The sequence below is a fragment of the Cercospora beticola genome, chromosome 1, assembly GCF_033473495.1.
Source record: "Cercospora beticola chromosome 1, complete sequence".
In the NCBI taxonomy this organism is placed as follows: domain Eukaryota; kingdom Fungi; phylum Ascomycota; class Dothideomycetes; order Mycosphaerellales; family Mycosphaerellaceae; genus Cercospora; species Cercospora beticola.
Window position 1 is genome coordinate 3,089,679 of NC_088935.1, and position 15,696 is coordinate 3,105,374.

A 15,696-nucleotide genomic window follows, 5' to 3' on the forward strand; every position below is an offset into this window, starting at 1 on the left:
CGGCTGCCTCCGCCACTGCGTGTTGGACGAAGCAGAGTCAGGCACTGCTCCCCACGCGCGTGCGCTGCGCAGCTTAAGCTTTCACCTACACCGCCTCGACCGAGCTGTCACCTACTAAATGGCCTACGCAAACACGTACCAGTCGCATTCTGCTGCAGCGTTCGTTGACGAGGACTCAGCGGTGCTGGATCCTACCATACTGGATCCCGACATGCACAGTCCGACTGGTACCTCTTTCCGCAAGGACTCGTTCGCCAACACCCATGGCGTGCTCTCGCCCGCCGACTCTCAGGCATGGGACCATCAGTACTCTGGTCCGATAGCCGTCGAATCCACTGCACCAGGAGCTCCGGGACCCTTCCACGACGATGCTGCTGTCTTTGTGCGCCAGCAACCACTCCATCCCCCGCCGGCCTTTGCTCAACAACATCAGCCGGGCCCGTGGCCCTTCGAGCATGGCTCTGGCGACTGCACGCCGACCACTGGCGCGGAGTTCATGCCACCACCTCCACCATTTGAGGGAGGGTCGCACTACGTCCACAATCGTGCAGACAGCGCGCATGGCAGCTTCAGTCACCACCCTCCCCACCAACAGTTCCCGCAGCACGCGGAAGCACACTTCATTCCGGCGCCTCAGGTCCAGACGCCCATGTCGCCGCACTCGCATCAGGACTGGATGGGCATGGCACAGCAGGAAATGGAGGGCAGGCCCTCATCAAAACGCATGAGACCGTCCTCGCCTCCTCGCACCATGATCGACTTCCAGCGGAGGGACGGCATTCGCAAGAAGAACGGCAGGATCGACATCCCTCACGAGCGAAATATCCAAACCATTGACGAGCTGATTGAGCAAACCACGGACGAAGACACTTTAAAAGAACTCAAGCAACAAAAGCGTCTCCTCCGAAATCGTGAAGCAGCGTGAGTATCCCTGAATCATGTCCAAAGTTTGCCTTGTTGCTAATCCTCCATTAGACTGGCGTCTCGGCAGAGGAAGAAGAAGCACACTGAAGATCTTGAAGTCAAGGAGAAGAGCTACACAACCCAGATTGCCATGCTCGAAGCCCAACTAGGAGAATTCACACGCGAGCGCGATGTGCGCGAGAGAGAACGACAGGTCATGCATCAGCGACTTGCCGAATCGCAACGCATCATCGACACCATGCAGGACGAGAAGCGTGAACTCATGATGCGACATAACGAGGAAGCCTCGCAACTGAGAAGGAGGGTTCAGATCCTAACAGAGCAGCTTGAAATCGGACCCGCCCCAGCAATGTCAGCTGCTCCGAGCAGCACTGGATTCACAGACTTCAACGCGGAGATGGAAGCACTCAACATGGGAACGCACGACTGGGACAACTTCATCTTCGTCAACGACCTTTCCAACAATGCATCTGACGACTTTTCTTTCGGCGCCAAACACGAACCTTCCAAGAAGACCTCTGTGCCCAGCAACGCCGTGCAAAGCACAAGCAAGCGCAGCACAGAGGCAGTCACTGATCAGCCGATCGCTTCTGGCCTCCTCTTCATGCTACTTTTGTGCGGTGCCTGGATCGCTTCCAAACCACCGGCTTCGCAACCACACGACTTGCCCCAGATGCCACCTGATGTACGGGCTGCAGCTCCTGCTGTCCTCGATAGCCTGCTTGCAGAGAGTGGCGTTCCTCACGGAGAGAACCGTTACCAATCGACAACAGAAGCTGCACCAGAACCGCTTCCCTCTGGCCAGCCTGCTCCGGGCAGATCGAGCAAAATCGACCGTATGCATCACGCCATAACAACTTCGACCAAGCAACAGCAGATCGACCAGGCCTTTTCCTTGACGCAAGCGCAATATGCTTCGCTCACAAACGGCAATGGGCACGCGTACAATCAGCCAATGAACCAGGAATCCGGGCCCCCGCAACGGCGTGTGCTCGCAGAGGCGCTGGCAAATCTCGAACAAGATCAACCTGGCAGCAATAAGGCAGAGGTCTACACTCGAAGTCTGCTTTGGGGCCAAATACCGTCAGACGTGGTGCGACAATTCAAGGAACTGGTTCGTGAACATAACGAAATCGATCGGCGAGGCAGCAACGGGAACAATCTCAAGACTGACACATCATAACGGCATTGAACAATATAGACGACAATCTCACGACACAACATTCTGGACAACCGCTTTTTCTTTTGATCTAAAACTCCACAGCAGAAACCGGTCCACAGACCAGGAATTCTCGGCTTTTTCAGATCTCATTCAAATCAACAAATTGAGGAAAAGGAACTTGATATAATATTGCATTCTCGCGATACCCACCATGGACGAGCTCTACGCTTTTCTTTTCGCGGATTTCTGTTCGCTCGTCTACAAAAACCTCTTCTTTTTACTTATCTTTCTGCACGCTTTACGAAGGTCACGTTTGAAGGAATTACGGGAGCTCGGCAGATTCGCCTCGAGCATGAATGAATGGTATGACATGATTACGAAGGAAGCACGGTCTAGATGTCGGTTGCGTGTAACGGGATATATACTGCTGTACATTCGACCAAATCCACGGTCTGCTCCCATGTGGAGTCTGTTACTCTGGTACTGTGTCTCGTGGCTTTCCTTCTCTCTTTACATCGTGATGTCATTTAGGATTGTACTTGTCCTTCCAAATCCTGTTGGTCAAGTGGTTAGCTTCTGCTGAGGTATTTTGAGAGCACAGTCGGCACCCTGCGTGCAGCTGCTGAAATAGCCGATGGTTCAGAGGTGCAGCAGACAAGCCGGCAGTGCCCCCGTCGCATAGCTCGGAACCGACTGGAAAGCAAGGTACAAGTGTATCGCCGCCTGGCCGTGATGGGGCGATGAGGAAAAGAGTGCAAGTTCAATTGCGATTGGTGATTCCAGAGTGGATTAAGAATAGCGGTGTGTGCCGGGTCAAGACGGCTCGATGCAAGAAGAGGGAAAAACACGGAAAAAGAGAGAAAGAGATTATGCTTGACTCACCAGCTTTGGGAAACTCCTTTCGATCCTCTCGACTCGGCCAAGCGTAAGTACTGCGCCGCTTTGAACTAGATGTTGGAAAAGACGAATGTCGTTAGCTGACTAGCTCCAAGAATGATTCCCGCTTTTTTTTTTGGCTTGACATGCAGCTGACGTGCAGGTTGCATGAAGGCCCAATTTCCAGGGCAGAACCTCGAGACGACGACGCCGAATGACCACTCCACGGGTCTGACCTCTCTACTGCTGCTGCTGCTTGCTGCATGGTGGCAGCATGGCCGAGTGGACGACGTTGTGCAGCCGACCTTGGTTTTGTGTGCTCTCGCTTGTGACCTGGACTGGGCTGTCATGTTGACAGTTGCAGCGCTGCGCCTGCCGCGCGAGAGCAGAATAATCGGCTTGCGTCACGCAAGTGGCTCGGTCTCGAACATAATGCAGCCTTGCCCAATGTTTTGCAGCGTGGCGGTTCGATACCAAAGGCCGAGACCGAGGGTGGGCGCGGGATACACGATAATAATATGAGAAAGTAGTACGTACCTTGTCTTTGGCTCCTCCGAAGCCTTCCAGATAACACCATGCTGCTTCTTCCATGGCGTCAGTATCGCCGAGATTTGCGGCGGTTTCGTAGTACTGTCTAGCCGCGACTGGATCTTTCGCGACACCCCAGCCTGTTGGTGATGGATCAGCTTTCACATATGCTTTTGGGGCTGGCATTTGCCTTGTACGGAACGTGTAACATACCATTTCGGAAACAGTTTGCCAGCTCAAAAATGGCAAGGACGAGCTCGCCGCGTGCCGACCCTCCTTTCTTCATACCAGATGCCAGAGCCTGTTCTTCGACTGAGGCGGAATTCGATGCTGCCAAAGACAGGTAGTAGATGGCTTTCTCAGCGTCAATGGGTATGCCCCAGCCATGTCGTAAAGCAAGGCCATATAGCACAGCTGCGAGCGCATTGTTTGCACCTTTAGGATTGGCCAATGCACCGAACATCTCGCTCGATTCTTTGAGCTTGCCTTCTTCATGCAGGCGTATAGCTTCTTGGATGTTGATGTCCCCCGAAGCGTCTGAAATGCTCGGACTCCTGCTCCTGCTCGGACCAGGGGCCTTTCCGGTCTCGCGGAAAGGACTGCTCATGGCCAGCATTGTCGCCCGCTTCTCCCATTGTGCTTCTCGCTGTTCTTGCTCCTGATCTTGCTGCTCCTTGTTTGCCTGAGTCGCAGCATCGTCCACGCTTTTCTCCTTTGGCCGTGCTGCCAATGCCTGAGGTGCGGCAGGCAAGTCCTCTGGGAGATTGCTACTCGTCTCTGCCGACGCAGAGCGTGATCGATCTCGACGGTGTAGATGCAGCCGATCAGAGAGGCGCCGTTCTCCTCGAGGTCGCACGCCTAGCTGCTGGCTCGACTTATGCGCCTCAGGTGATAGATCTTTCGCTGCTGATGAGCTTGAGAAGCCGCGCAGCCCTAGCGAGCGCCGTTTCTCTTTGCTATCGCGAGGGCGATTGGCGTCGTTGTCGTCTTGAGGGTGTGCGGGCGGCTCCAGAATCTCTTGGAAGTTCGTAGTCGAGCGGATGATCGTGAATTCAGGCGCAGGCGGGGCGAGGGCAGCAGGCGCAGGTTGCGCTTCATTGCTGATTTTGTCCTTCTTCTTTAAAATGTCCCGTAAGCCCGGCATTTTGTCGTTGGTGTTAGTGGGAGATCTCTTGCATGTGCTACGCGCTCCGTGTGGTCGAGTAGTGGCGGCGGCAGACAGATGAAACTAGATGGCGCAACAAGGAAGTCACACGAAATAGCCTACCGCATTGGGGTTGTCCTCACAGTTCCTATGCCTCCGCCTCTGCGGTCGTGGCCCTTATTAAGGGCGTGCAGATCCGCAGAGGCTGAGCTGAGAGCGCCTTGTTGCGTCGAGTTTCAATTAGGTAGCTCCTAAGTTTGTCTTTGTGGCTCGGCAAGTGGCACGACCGTCAGTGCAGCCGACCAACGTATTGCACGCTCGATCGCACGGCGTCTACGAATGCGTCCCGGCGCGTTATACAACTCTGAGGTCAAATGCGTGCAATGCAGACAAAGACACCTTTTCTCGTTCGCTCCCGCAGTGTCGTACCAATCACGAGCCAAGAATTCTGCCCAAAGCCATGCATCGTTCTCAGCTCGTCGTCTTGACCACGTGCAAGATGGCGCTGCGTACAGCTGTCGGGGATATTGTACCACTACCTTGCGCCAATACCTTCATGTATACAAAATCTAGTTGCCGAAATGTCTCATCATCTGGTCGCTTTTCACGAGTAACTCTGCTTATGAGTTGTCCTGGGGCAAAATTGTACTTGAACGACTACTCCCACATCATTGTTCGTCGCGCGAGACTTCATCCGATGCCTTTCATCCTTAGACGAGGTCACCATGTGAACCTGTCACGGAACAGTTTCAACGTCTTGCGCTGGTGAATTTGGACGAAATGCTGTTGTCAAATCTTGTCTTTTCATTTCTTTCTTCGCTAAAGCTATTGTAGTCTCGAATATGCTCTGCCGGAATTCGGCCGGTATTTTTCTTCTGGAAAGTACATGAGCTAGCGCTCAAGGGTATGCTGCGCTGCTCGCGACTTCAATGGTCACTCTTGCGGCCAGCCAGCCTAGTCACGGCTGTACGATGGAAATCGAACGTAGTCTCGCTGCTGTGTAAGTTCATGGCTGTCGTCTTCGTTTCCCATGGTGATGTCGATGTCGGAATCTTCATCTCCCTCACTGGCACTTTGGCCTTCCTCAGCACTCGACAGATCCGTGTCATCATCGGAGTGCGAATCGCCCCGCCGCTTCGCAGCTTTGCGCAGAGAGCTGGCGCGATCGATGTGCGGCAGAGAACAAAGACCTTTCTCTCGAGCTTCACAGCGCCCGTGATTAGTATAGTCAGGACACTCAAACACATGACGCTTGCCGCAATCGACTCCTTTGCTGCAATAGCCAAGAGTAGCGAAGGGGCGGCACACGAGGGTAGAAGTAGAAACGGTGACGTGGGCATAGCGGCATGCACTGTTCGTGCAGTTGCCGCGGAGGAAATATGTGCATGCTGGCACCCGATGATATGTGGGCTCGTGTGACAGGTCGCAGTTTTTGCCTGCCGTACAGGAGCCTTTCGTGAAGAACTCCTTGCAGATGGCGATTCGAGTTGGGTCGTGGCGGTTCCTGCAAGAGGGACCGAAAGGGCAGTTACCTGTGACCATGTTAGTATGCAGCAGAGGATTGCCGCCATGCCTGACAAGGTAGGAGCTCCGAGTCGTTCCAAGCAAGTAGCCAGTTGGTCGGAGGTGGGTAGAAATGGTACCGTGTCTTGTGAATTTTTCGCACTGCTTTCGCGAGGCTGGTGCAGGTGGTCTGTAGGTACGATAATGTAAGCGAGGTCCCGGGTCATGGGCACTGGCACGTCCAAGATACCTCGTATTGTCTTGAGTGGCTGGCATGGCGCGAATGAGGTTCCCATTCTTGGTGCGTAAGAAGTCGACATCTGCGATGGTCACTTTCCTCGGCGTCTGCCCGTCGGCCGTAGCTGGATCTGTGCTCCTTAGTCCGGTCCGGTTGCTGGAATTCACGTGTTGCTTACCAGCGAGGCGCACGAGCTTGTCGCCATGTGGCTGGAGTTCGAACTGGATCCCATCAAATTCGAGCACACGAGTGGCTGGAGTCGACGGGATATCCTGTTGGGCATTTCGTGTCTGTTGCGGCGCGAAAAATGCAGTATTTCCTGCGCGCTTGTCCTTATACTCTTGCCGCTGGCGTTGCTCGCGTTCGTATGTCTCTTTTGTCATAAGCTGCGATCTATTACCCATTCGAGAAGTCACGAAGCGGCCAGACGCCGCGACCGACGGTTCGATGGGACGTGGTGTCACATCGTTGACTCGAGTGCTAGATAGGTTGTTCGAGCCGCCACCAAGCACAAGCGTGCGATTCTTGACTGGGTGAGGTATGAGAGGCCGCGCTCCGGGCGAGTATGGCGACCAGCGGTGCGCACCGCGAACGAAATGCGCTGCATCGTGCGTAGAGGACGAGTGCTGTGTTAGACCTTGACGCGGTGGTTGTTGCCGGTGCTTATTGATTTGTCCTGCCAGCGCGGCAATCCTCGCCTGCAGCACCTCGTCCTCGCTCATGCTGATTCAGTAGTGGGCGACGGGGATATTGGGCGGAGTGTTGTGTTTGGCGTTGTGGGCGGTGAAGTTGCAAACGCGAATAGTGCAGTCGAATGTTTAGTGAAGGTCAGAGTCCATCGGTCAAGTGATGAGTAAGGCACCGCACGATCACGTGCATTCACCTCTCTGTGACGCTAAGGGATTCAAGCGAGCTGGCAGCAGGGGCCATCCCGGTATGCATTTGCGTGTGAGAATGTGGATCAATCTTGGGTGCTTCGAATAATGTCTACAAAAGTCATGATTGAAATGGCTCAAGTGTGCAACATACCACGCGCAACGTCAGAAAGTTTCTGTCTATTATGTACCTATGTGAGACCGATGCAATCTTTGTCGTCTCTAAGTGCATCAGCAACCTGCTCTTCAGCAACACCCAAGCGAACTCGTCCTACGCGATCACCATGTCTACTCTCCAGTCCAATGATGCCCGCTTCAAAGAGCTCCCGCGCAGCTACACCGAGACCATTGATCCGAGCTGCGTGCTCCACTTCGCGCTTTTGGACCGGTCGTCCTCGCTTCGAGGGCGTCATGGAAACTGTGTCGCTCCCAATTTCTTGTTGTTCTAAGCTGGGTGCCACAGCGAGCAAGTGCTTTGTCAGGCTCTTGTTCGTCGTTATAGTACTCATACGATGAGCTTCGTCAGTAACATCGGATAGCGTAGACTCCGAGAGACCTGTTCGTCGTGTTCGTGCAAGAAGAGCCGCAAGAAATAGCTTACTGGTGAGAGGTAACGACCGCAAATGTGACGCCAAAGGTGTCAAGGTCGCTTCGTTGATCGCCTGTTTGACTGTTGCAATTGTGACCACGCCTTTGCTGGATGCCTTCTTCTCTTTGAGTGGTGTCTTGCCTGGGGCAGTAGGAGTCTGGTTCTCCTGATCAATCCGGTCATTTTGCAGTGCATCCTGTTCGGCAAGTTCAACAGCTCGACGACAGATGTCCAGCACCCGCCGCGCATCGCCTGAAACAGCAGCAACCTTTCGGCTAGCGAATTGGACCGCATCCGGTTCCACAACAACTTGCCCTAACCCCTCGAGACGGCTTTGGATGATCTTCATGAGCTGTGTGTGTGTGTATCCCGGAAACGTGATGCGAGTCAGACCTAATCGACTCGATATTTTGTTGGACAGCGTCCGCTCGGGCAGGTCCATCGTGTTCGCAACAGCCAGGACAATGAGCCTCGAATGTCGGAGTTGTGGCCAGTTGAAGAAATTATACATGACGCCTTGGTTCCGAGTCACGAGCTGATCAAGCTCGTCCATCAGCACGACACAAGGAACTCGTCGTGGGCTGGGAGTCGTGAATTCACGCTCTAGTAGTTCAAGTGCATGGTTCGAGCTTACGCGATCTCCTTTCAACGCTTCCCACAGCAGACTGTACGATTGATGAGGATCGGTGACTTTCATGCCATTGATCTCGACAAAGTAGAAATCGTCGAGCTGTTCCTCAGCGACAGCTGCCTGCAGACTGCTGACAACTTCGCGAACCGTTGCAGTCTTGCCTGTTCCGGGTGTGCCCGATATGTAAATACACGATCCCGTACCAGCTGAGATGGCAGTTTCGAGATGTGAGTAGACGGTATCGAATTCGGTCTCTCTACAGGGCAGGGCGTGGGGCACTGCAGAGACGTGAAGACTGGACCTTGCGATTTGATGCGGCGATGACTGCGTTTGTGCAGGTGACAGGATTCTTGTGCCGAGCGGTGTGAATTCCAAGGCTCTTTTAGTGATTATCTTGCGTCCGCTAGGTGTTGTGAACTTTCGTGGGGTGGTGTTCTTATTTCGAGATGGTGTTGGCGTTCCAGCGGCCAATTTGCGCTTCTTCCGCGGCGTCGATGGCTCGTCCTCGTCCCCGTCGCCCTCAACGAACTCGTCAAGCTCTCTGTCTCTGGCCGCATTCTTGCGTTTCCGTGTCCCTACCGTCTGTGACTCTACGAATGCGACCACGTCATCCAAGTTTTCTGGACCCTTGTAAAGATCCTCCCATCGAAATTCATCTGAATACGTTGTCGTGCGGATGTTGACTCCCCTTCTGCATACGAAGAGCTTGCCATACGACTTGGAGGTCCGGGGAATCTTGCCGGAAGGAAATCGCTGGTCAAATTCTTCTCTGGAGCAGATTTGGGCTTTGCCGTTGATGGTAGCCAACGCGTTGTTGTCAAAATTGGCGGTAATATACAACTCATTGGCCATGAAATCTTGACGCTTCTTCTTGTTATTTCTGATCTCCTTTTCTGAGGAAAACCACAGCATGGTCGCCTTCTTCTCGGTAATTGCCTGGCCGTCCTCGTCCTCGTCTTCTTCTTCCGCGAAGGAGTGAAGTAGTGCGACCCATGCTTCATTGTTCGCGGCTTTCAGAAGGACCGGATCTCCTACGAAGCATTCGAAAGCGCCCATGCGAGCACCCTTGATCGTCCTGCCATCGCTGTCGAATATCCATTCCCAGGGGTGATCTTCCTGGCCCAGCTCATCATCAGAGTCTTCCCGCAACACTCCGCCCAGAAGCTTCCTGGCGCGGTCAGCTTTCGTTGTTTTTCGACGCGGTGCCATTTTACGTTACAGGCGATCAGTTGAGCTGCAGTTGCCGGATGGCGAGCGACGCGTGCCTACGCGACAAGTTTAGCTTCGGCGCGACAATGCCAAGGCCGAAGCGAGACTACATCCCGGCATCCCAGCCCAGTGTCTTCACTTCACTTCACACTTCCCTCAATGCGTCTCACAGTAATCGTGTGCAACTCCTATCAGAATGCGTCGCGTTGTGATCCACGCCGCGCATTCCTGATGTAGCCACACAGACGTTGATGCCATATGGGCACTTTACCTATCACTGCGCATATATCGTAGTATGCTGGTGAGCAAACGCTGGCAGCGGCACTCGCGCGTGAGAACTGTCGCGACTTCCTCAATTTTGTCGTTGGCTTCGGGCGACTTGCTCAAGCCTTTCCTTTCTGAATCACACAGCGCACACACTCCCAATGACTGCGCGCAAAGTTCTCGTCAATCGACATGAGCTTAAGCACCAGCGCCTCCGCCAGTCGACGTGAGCACAACGTCTCCTACATCTGACCACACAGAGTTGCCTCATCACAGAGCATCAACTGCGAGACGCTCATTTCGGGAGCGGCCACCATAATGGACTACGAGGCCGAGAACTCACGCAGCTGGCAGCAGGCTGTCCCGGACGACACCCAGCAGCCCAGTCAGGTTCAGAGCCAAGCTGACGCTCCAAGTCGTCCCCCTCGCGCTGGTGGAAGCGTATCTTTCGACGGCAAGGCATTCGAGAAGAGCAGCAATGCCTCGGCCTCCTCACGCCCACGTCGTCCTGTTATCAAGACCGCACTCAGAGATGATCGCGGACCAACTGCCAAAGAAAGGAATTTCGCTAAACTAGCTTCACTGACACCGGAATTGCGACGCCGTCATGAGAAGCGCTGGGCGCGTGCGGTTCAAAGCAGTCGATTTCGGCAACCACCGCCAATCGACCAGCCTTTCGGATCGATTGGCACCTTCATTTGGCCGAGTAATGACTACAAACCCCAGGAGGTCTTTGGCAATCACTGTGAAGCCCTAGACTTCATCCGTGTCGGCTGCGAGTCGTACGTAATATGGGTGCCCGAGAAGAATTGCTTCCAAGTCATGGGAGACAATGTGCAGAACGTCACGGATGCCCTTCTGCGACTGCGATCTGCCTATTTTCAATTGACTGCGCGATCCATGAACGGCGTGAGGAGATACTTCAATCACTGGCGATCAAGCGCCGTGCCTTCTCACATTGCTCTTGAGCCGTACCAAAGACCACTTCCACTCAAGTCCACCTCGACAGGCGATGATGAGGAGCTCATTCGTGCCCCGCGTGGGGAAGGTGCTCTCGGAGCCAGGGTCAATGCACTGGCCGATTCCATGCTCAGTGTTCAGAGCGCGAAAATGCTTCTAGCAAATGCGCTAAAGAAGATACATTACTTTCGGGGCCAGCTGACACTGGGCATCCGGCTGGGCACTTTGCTGTTGGAGCAGTATATGCCGCCGCAAGCTGGCCTCGACTTGTACGAGCTGGACGAGTATGAGGCAATGATCAAGCAGCCACAATTCGCTGCTCGAGTGTCTGAAGAGTGAGTTATGGTACTGAATTAGTGCAACAGCGCTTACTGACTACTGCTAGACTTGCCAACCCAGTCGGAGCTGACGTGCTCTCCGCTGTACAAGCGGCAGACGATCTCTTCTGTCCGCAGGATGCGTTTCTTGATCGCCTGGAAGAGGTTTTGCCGTCGTACGCTGCAATCTTCACCTTCCCTGCCGAAGACAGCGACGTGCGCCTCGTGAAGTCATGGCAGAGGAGTGACTTCGAGAGCGAGACTGAGCCTGGAGCATTCCGAATGGTTGCGAATCCCGACCAATTCCACAGAAGCGCTACGCATCTTCTTGACGTCTCCCTCACCGACTTACACACCGGGACTGCCTGGCAATTCGACCTAACCGCAGAACTTTCAGTCGTCCCGAGCAAGTTGCTCGAAAAGTACTCACAGTTCGCTGCCTCGGTCAGCCTACAAGCTCCCTTCAACGCATCAGATGAGTTCACCGTCAAATACAACTCAGCGGGCGTTACCTTGAAATCACTAAGATACGAAGTACGATATCGTTTCAACATCAAGGGCACGGATTACAATCTCGATCTGGTGCGCTTCCAGGACCGCACATTCTCTGGAGGTCAAACGATTGTGTTCGAGCCAGCATGGAAGCTCAACGTATTTCGGCCGGAGTGGGCAGAGAACCTTTCGCGGAACAAAGATCTTGCTGTGGGGACAAGCGCCAACTGGTCACACAACATCGATGAATGGTTTTCAGGAGACAGCGGAGAAGATGGCTTTGCACTTCTGGTTAGCAAGCTGACGGCCATCGAGAAGGTGCTTCAAGCTGAATGACCCAGAGGTCAAGACAGCACCGCTGCTTCACTGCGCTGAAGGCTGTGCGGCTATGTCTGTCGTGGAGAGTGATGTCTGGAACTGTTGTCATGAGCATGGAGACTGGCAGGCACTAGGGACGCACAAGGACATCTCAAGCTTGCTTCAGGCAGAGCGGTACGATGATAAGACAGCTTCCCTCCTATGCTGTTCTGATGTATGAGACATTAATGTATTGGCCAAGTGCGACCGGATTGGAGAGTCATTACTCTCTATGTACTTCATGTTCTGCTTTCCATCCGGGCTATGGAAGGGGTTCAGTATACAGCGTCTGACATTGTGCATGCAAAGGGATGAAAATGAATACTTGATCAAAATTGTGCAGTCACTGACGACAGCTACGTTGGATTGGTTTGAGCACTACTTAGGGCCTGCTATGTGGCATACTGAGGCTACCAAACAGACGGGATATGCTGAACATGAGGTCTTGCGCAGACCGTCTATGCTCGGTATCAACGATACAAGTTGTTGGAGAGACCTGACTTGATGACAGGACCTGGCCTCCATTGGATGCTGGTGGGTGATCTCGTCGTCACGCCCACGCGACCGCTCACGACAGCAGTGCTGTGCGGGTGTGTACGTGCGTCGGACCTTGTGCTGACACCCGGCGGGGCCCATATGGAGTGCGTTAGTGGCAATCCGTTCTCAGACTTCCTCACTGAGACCAATGATGGCTGATTTGTCTTATCACCAGACAAAAGCTCGCTCTTCACAGCATTCACGTTCGTACTTATTGGTATGGGCGGCTTTTGCTGGAAAGTTGTCGTTTTTCCGTTCAAGGCTTGTGGCAACTGAGCATTCTCGTCCATATACATCGGAACGCTTGGGGCGTTCCAGGTCGCGGTGTGGACATGTTTGTTGTATGGAGCGTTCACAGTCGTACGAGAAGCAGGAGGGGTGCCCTTTGAAATGGTCAGAGTGTACGGAGTGCCTGTATTCCCGAATTTGCACTACAATCGTAAATTGAGCTGCTCCTGAAACTTGACGCTCAATTTCTGTAAAGTCGTCTTGGCCAACTCGTGGCCTTCTCGGTGTGGCGGTTTTGGAAACTCCAGCACAGCCGCTCTCATCGCGGCCAGCGCGTTGTTGCCGTAGAACTTGATGAAGCGAGGCACGAACAGGGGGTCGAGCATGCCATCCACCGTCACGTAGTGGAGTGATATGCGCTCTTCGACAGGTGTTGTCAGAACTCGCGATAATGCTTCCCAGTACAATCGGTTTGGAAATGGGTTCTCGTTCTGTGACCTGGAGAAATCGCGGAGCGTGATGGCGGCATAGCCTCGTGATAGGGCTCGGACCGCGTCGTGCCACATGGTCTTGGACGTATACACGTCTCGTTTGAACCCGAGCGCCAGTCTGCCATCGGGCGTGAGTTCGTTGAACCGGAGACCAAACAAGGCCGCGTGGATCTTGTGGAATTTGGCCCACAACATGTCGGACATGAAGTGGCCACCCGGCTTGAATTCTGGCTTCGAGAACAGAGTCGCTGTCAGTATACCGATGGGCTCTGCATGCTCAGGGTCTACGGTCGCCTCGTACGCCAGCTGTTTGAGGATGATTTTGACTGTGTAGTTGACCATGTACAAGAAGACTTTCGGCACCTGCAAAGGATCGACAGGTTGCAATCGGTACAAATTGAGGTCAGCAGTCTCTGAAGGGCAACATGTGATCGACCACTTCCAGTGCTCCTGGATAGTGTTGATCTGAGATCCACTGTCAGCAAGATAGGCCAAAAAGAAAAGGAAGAAGACATGACTTACCCTCTTGCGGTTGCCAATCGAATCGTTCTTAGCCAGCTGGCCGACGGCGAGCTTGATGTGCCGGGCGTTATCTCGAATGGAGTCGTACAGCTGGCGATTGCTGTTTTTGATCAATGATACCTCCTTGCGCAACTCCTTGCACTGCGCGTGCAGCTTGAGGTAGGCATTGTGTACTTCGACACGCTCTGCTTGTGTGGTCCCCAAGCCCGAAGGGACAGTCGACTGTGCAGTGCCAGTAGGCTGCTGTCTGTTAGCAGCTTCTGCAGCCTGTTGGGCTCGCTGCTGATCCAGCTGCTCCTGCCTCTTGGTCTGAGCTTCACGAGCTGCCGCCTCCTCAGTAGCCTTACGCTGAGTCTCAACTCTCTTCTGCTCCTCTGCTTGTTCGCGAGCGCGAGCTTGCGACTCATCTTCCTCGCGGCGCTTCTTGGCAAGTTGTTGCTCTTGAAGCAATCGCTCCTGCTCTTTGCGAAGTGTCTCTTCCTTTTGTCGAGCCTCTTCGACGCGCCGGAGCTCTGCTTGCTTCGCTTCTTCCAGCTTTCTCCGCTCCTCGGCCAGCCTTCGCGCCTGTGCCGCTTCACGCGTTATTCGTTGACGTTCCAGCTCGAGCTGCACTGCTTCGAAAGTGTGCTCGGCGGATCTGCGCACCGCCTCATGCTGCTGCAGTGCTTTCTCGAGCGCTTCAACGTGACGCTGTTGCTGCAGTAGGGTTTCTTCGTCGAGCTTTCGCTTGAACGTGCGGTCATCGTCGCTCAGCAGCCGCGATAGATCCTCTACCAGTTGCAGTGATTGCGACTCGTGAGAGCTATGATGGTCGGAGCGAGTACTGGGACTCGCGCGCAGCAGCGAAGTGCTGCTCCGCGATCGATCCGCCGACCGGTACGGCGTCATGGCGTCGAGGTGGTGGATGTCCGAGTTGTGGATCGTGAAGCACAGCAAGCTTGATCAACATTCAGCAAATCGATAAGTCGCGCTGTCACGTGTACGGGGTGAGTCAGCAACTGAGCTTGGTGAGCCTGTCGTCAATTTATTGATGGGCCGACCGTCAATGCGCAGACAGGGTTCCACGGTGCGGAGCAGGCCACATGCTGGCCCGGAGGTCTGCTATTTCTGGGCCGCGTCTGAGCTGTGCATGTGTGTGAATTCAATGTGTCTGCGCAACAGTGAGCATCGTATACTCCCAGCGCGACTGCCAGACCCGGCGACGAGTGATTAGCACTGTCGCTGTCGTCTGCACGGCGCTCCGGCGTTTGGGTGCGCTGCACCGGGGGTCAGCAGTGAATACGGCGTGCAGTGCAGTCGAGACACGCGTTCATCAGCATCTCCACTGCCACGCGACGGGCGACGCTGCCACAGCTGCGGCGATCGTGCCAATGCAGTGCGAGGCAACGCCCAGCTGGCGGTGGTAACTGGCAACAATGGGTGAGCCGATGGCAGCGACGGACCGCAGTGACGATGGCCATCGATGCATCGACAGCGACGTTGGCATCTGGCGCCGGTTGCGTCGGCTGGACAAAGCTCTCGTCCCCCCGTCCGTCAGCAGCAGCAGCGCAGAGGGCACAGGGCAGCGGGAGCAGTGCGCAGAAGCAGCGCCAGCAGCATCATCAGCATCATCGCTGCTCCTCGTTGGATGGTCCGCGAGCCTCTCGTCTCCACCTCCCATCGCTCCTCCTCCTCGTGCTCGTCCGTCTCTCCCGCTACACTGCACACACACACTCTCTCTGTCCCTCACCTCACCCTTCACTCCTCACGCTCCCTCACGCCGCCGCCTGTGCGTCCCCGCGTGTCCGCCCGTCGCCGCTCCCTCGCCCACGGCCGCCTTTTCGTGCCTCGTGGGTCGCTGCACTCTTTG

General features: G+C 54.6%; 6 protein-coding genes across 6 annotated transcripts; 2 read left to right on the forward strand and 4 right to left on the reverse strand.

The window, feature by feature from the left end:
* Window positions 1-118: 118 nt before the first annotated feature.
* On the forward strand, window positions 119-2,107 carry RHO25_001233 (uncharacterized protein; the record flags this gene model as incomplete). Its single annotated transcript, XM_065602091.1, has 2 exons — window positions 119-921; window positions 976-2,107. 2 exons carry the CDS (start codon window positions 119-121, stop codon window positions 2,105-2,107), a joined length of 1,935 nt encoding a protein of 644 aa, XP_065458163.1.
* Window positions 2,108-2,609: 502 nt separating this feature from the next.
* RHO25_001234 (uncharacterized protein) lies at window positions 2,610-4,634 on the reverse strand (the record flags this gene model as incomplete). The annotated part of the gene is made up of 4 exons (XM_023593845.2): window positions 2,610-2,640; window positions 2,969-3,033; window positions 3,500-3,630; window positions 3,704-4,634. The coding sequence occupies 4 exons, from the start codon at window positions 4,632-4,634 to the stop codon at window positions 2,610-2,612; spliced, it is 1,158 nt and encodes a 385-aa protein (XP_023459549.1).
* A 954-nt stretch (window positions 4,635-5,588) lies between these two features.
* RHO25_001235 (uncharacterized protein) lies at window positions 5,589-7,097 on the reverse strand (the record flags this gene model as incomplete). The annotated part of the gene is made up of 3 exons (XM_023593847.2): window positions 5,589-6,327; window positions 6,388-6,505; window positions 6,554-7,097. 3 exons carry the CDS (start codon window positions 7,095-7,097, stop codon window positions 5,589-5,591), a joined length of 1,401 nt encoding a protein of 466 aa, XP_023459542.1.
* Window positions 7,098-7,441: 344 nt separating this feature from the next.
* On the reverse strand, window positions 7,442-9,679 carry RHO25_001236 (uncharacterized protein; the record flags this gene model as incomplete). The annotated part of the gene is made up of 1 exon (XM_023593848.1): window positions 7,442-9,679. One exon carries the CDS (start codon window positions 9,677-9,679, stop codon window positions 7,442-7,444), a length of 2,238 nt encoding a protein of 745 aa, XP_023459544.1.
* A 582-nt stretch (window positions 9,680-10,261) lies between these two features.
* RHO25_001237 (uncharacterized protein) lies at window positions 10,262-12,048 on the forward strand (the record flags this gene model as incomplete). The annotated part of the gene is made up of 2 exons (XM_023593849.1): window positions 10,262-11,238; window positions 11,289-12,048. The coding sequence occupies 2 exons, from the start codon at window positions 10,262-10,264 to the stop codon at window positions 12,046-12,048; spliced, it is 1,737 nt and encodes a 578-aa protein (XP_023459631.1).
* Window positions 12,049-13,037: 989 nt separating this feature from the next.
* Window positions 13,038-14,735, reverse strand: RHO25_001238 (uncharacterized protein; the record flags this gene model as incomplete). Its single annotated transcript, XM_023593850.2, has 2 exons — window positions 13,038-13,790; window positions 13,848-14,735. The coding sequence occupies 2 exons, from the start codon at window positions 14,733-14,735 to the stop codon at window positions 13,038-13,040; spliced, it is 1,641 nt and encodes a 546-aa protein (XP_023459632.1).
* Window positions 14,736-15,696: the final 961 nt, after the last annotated feature.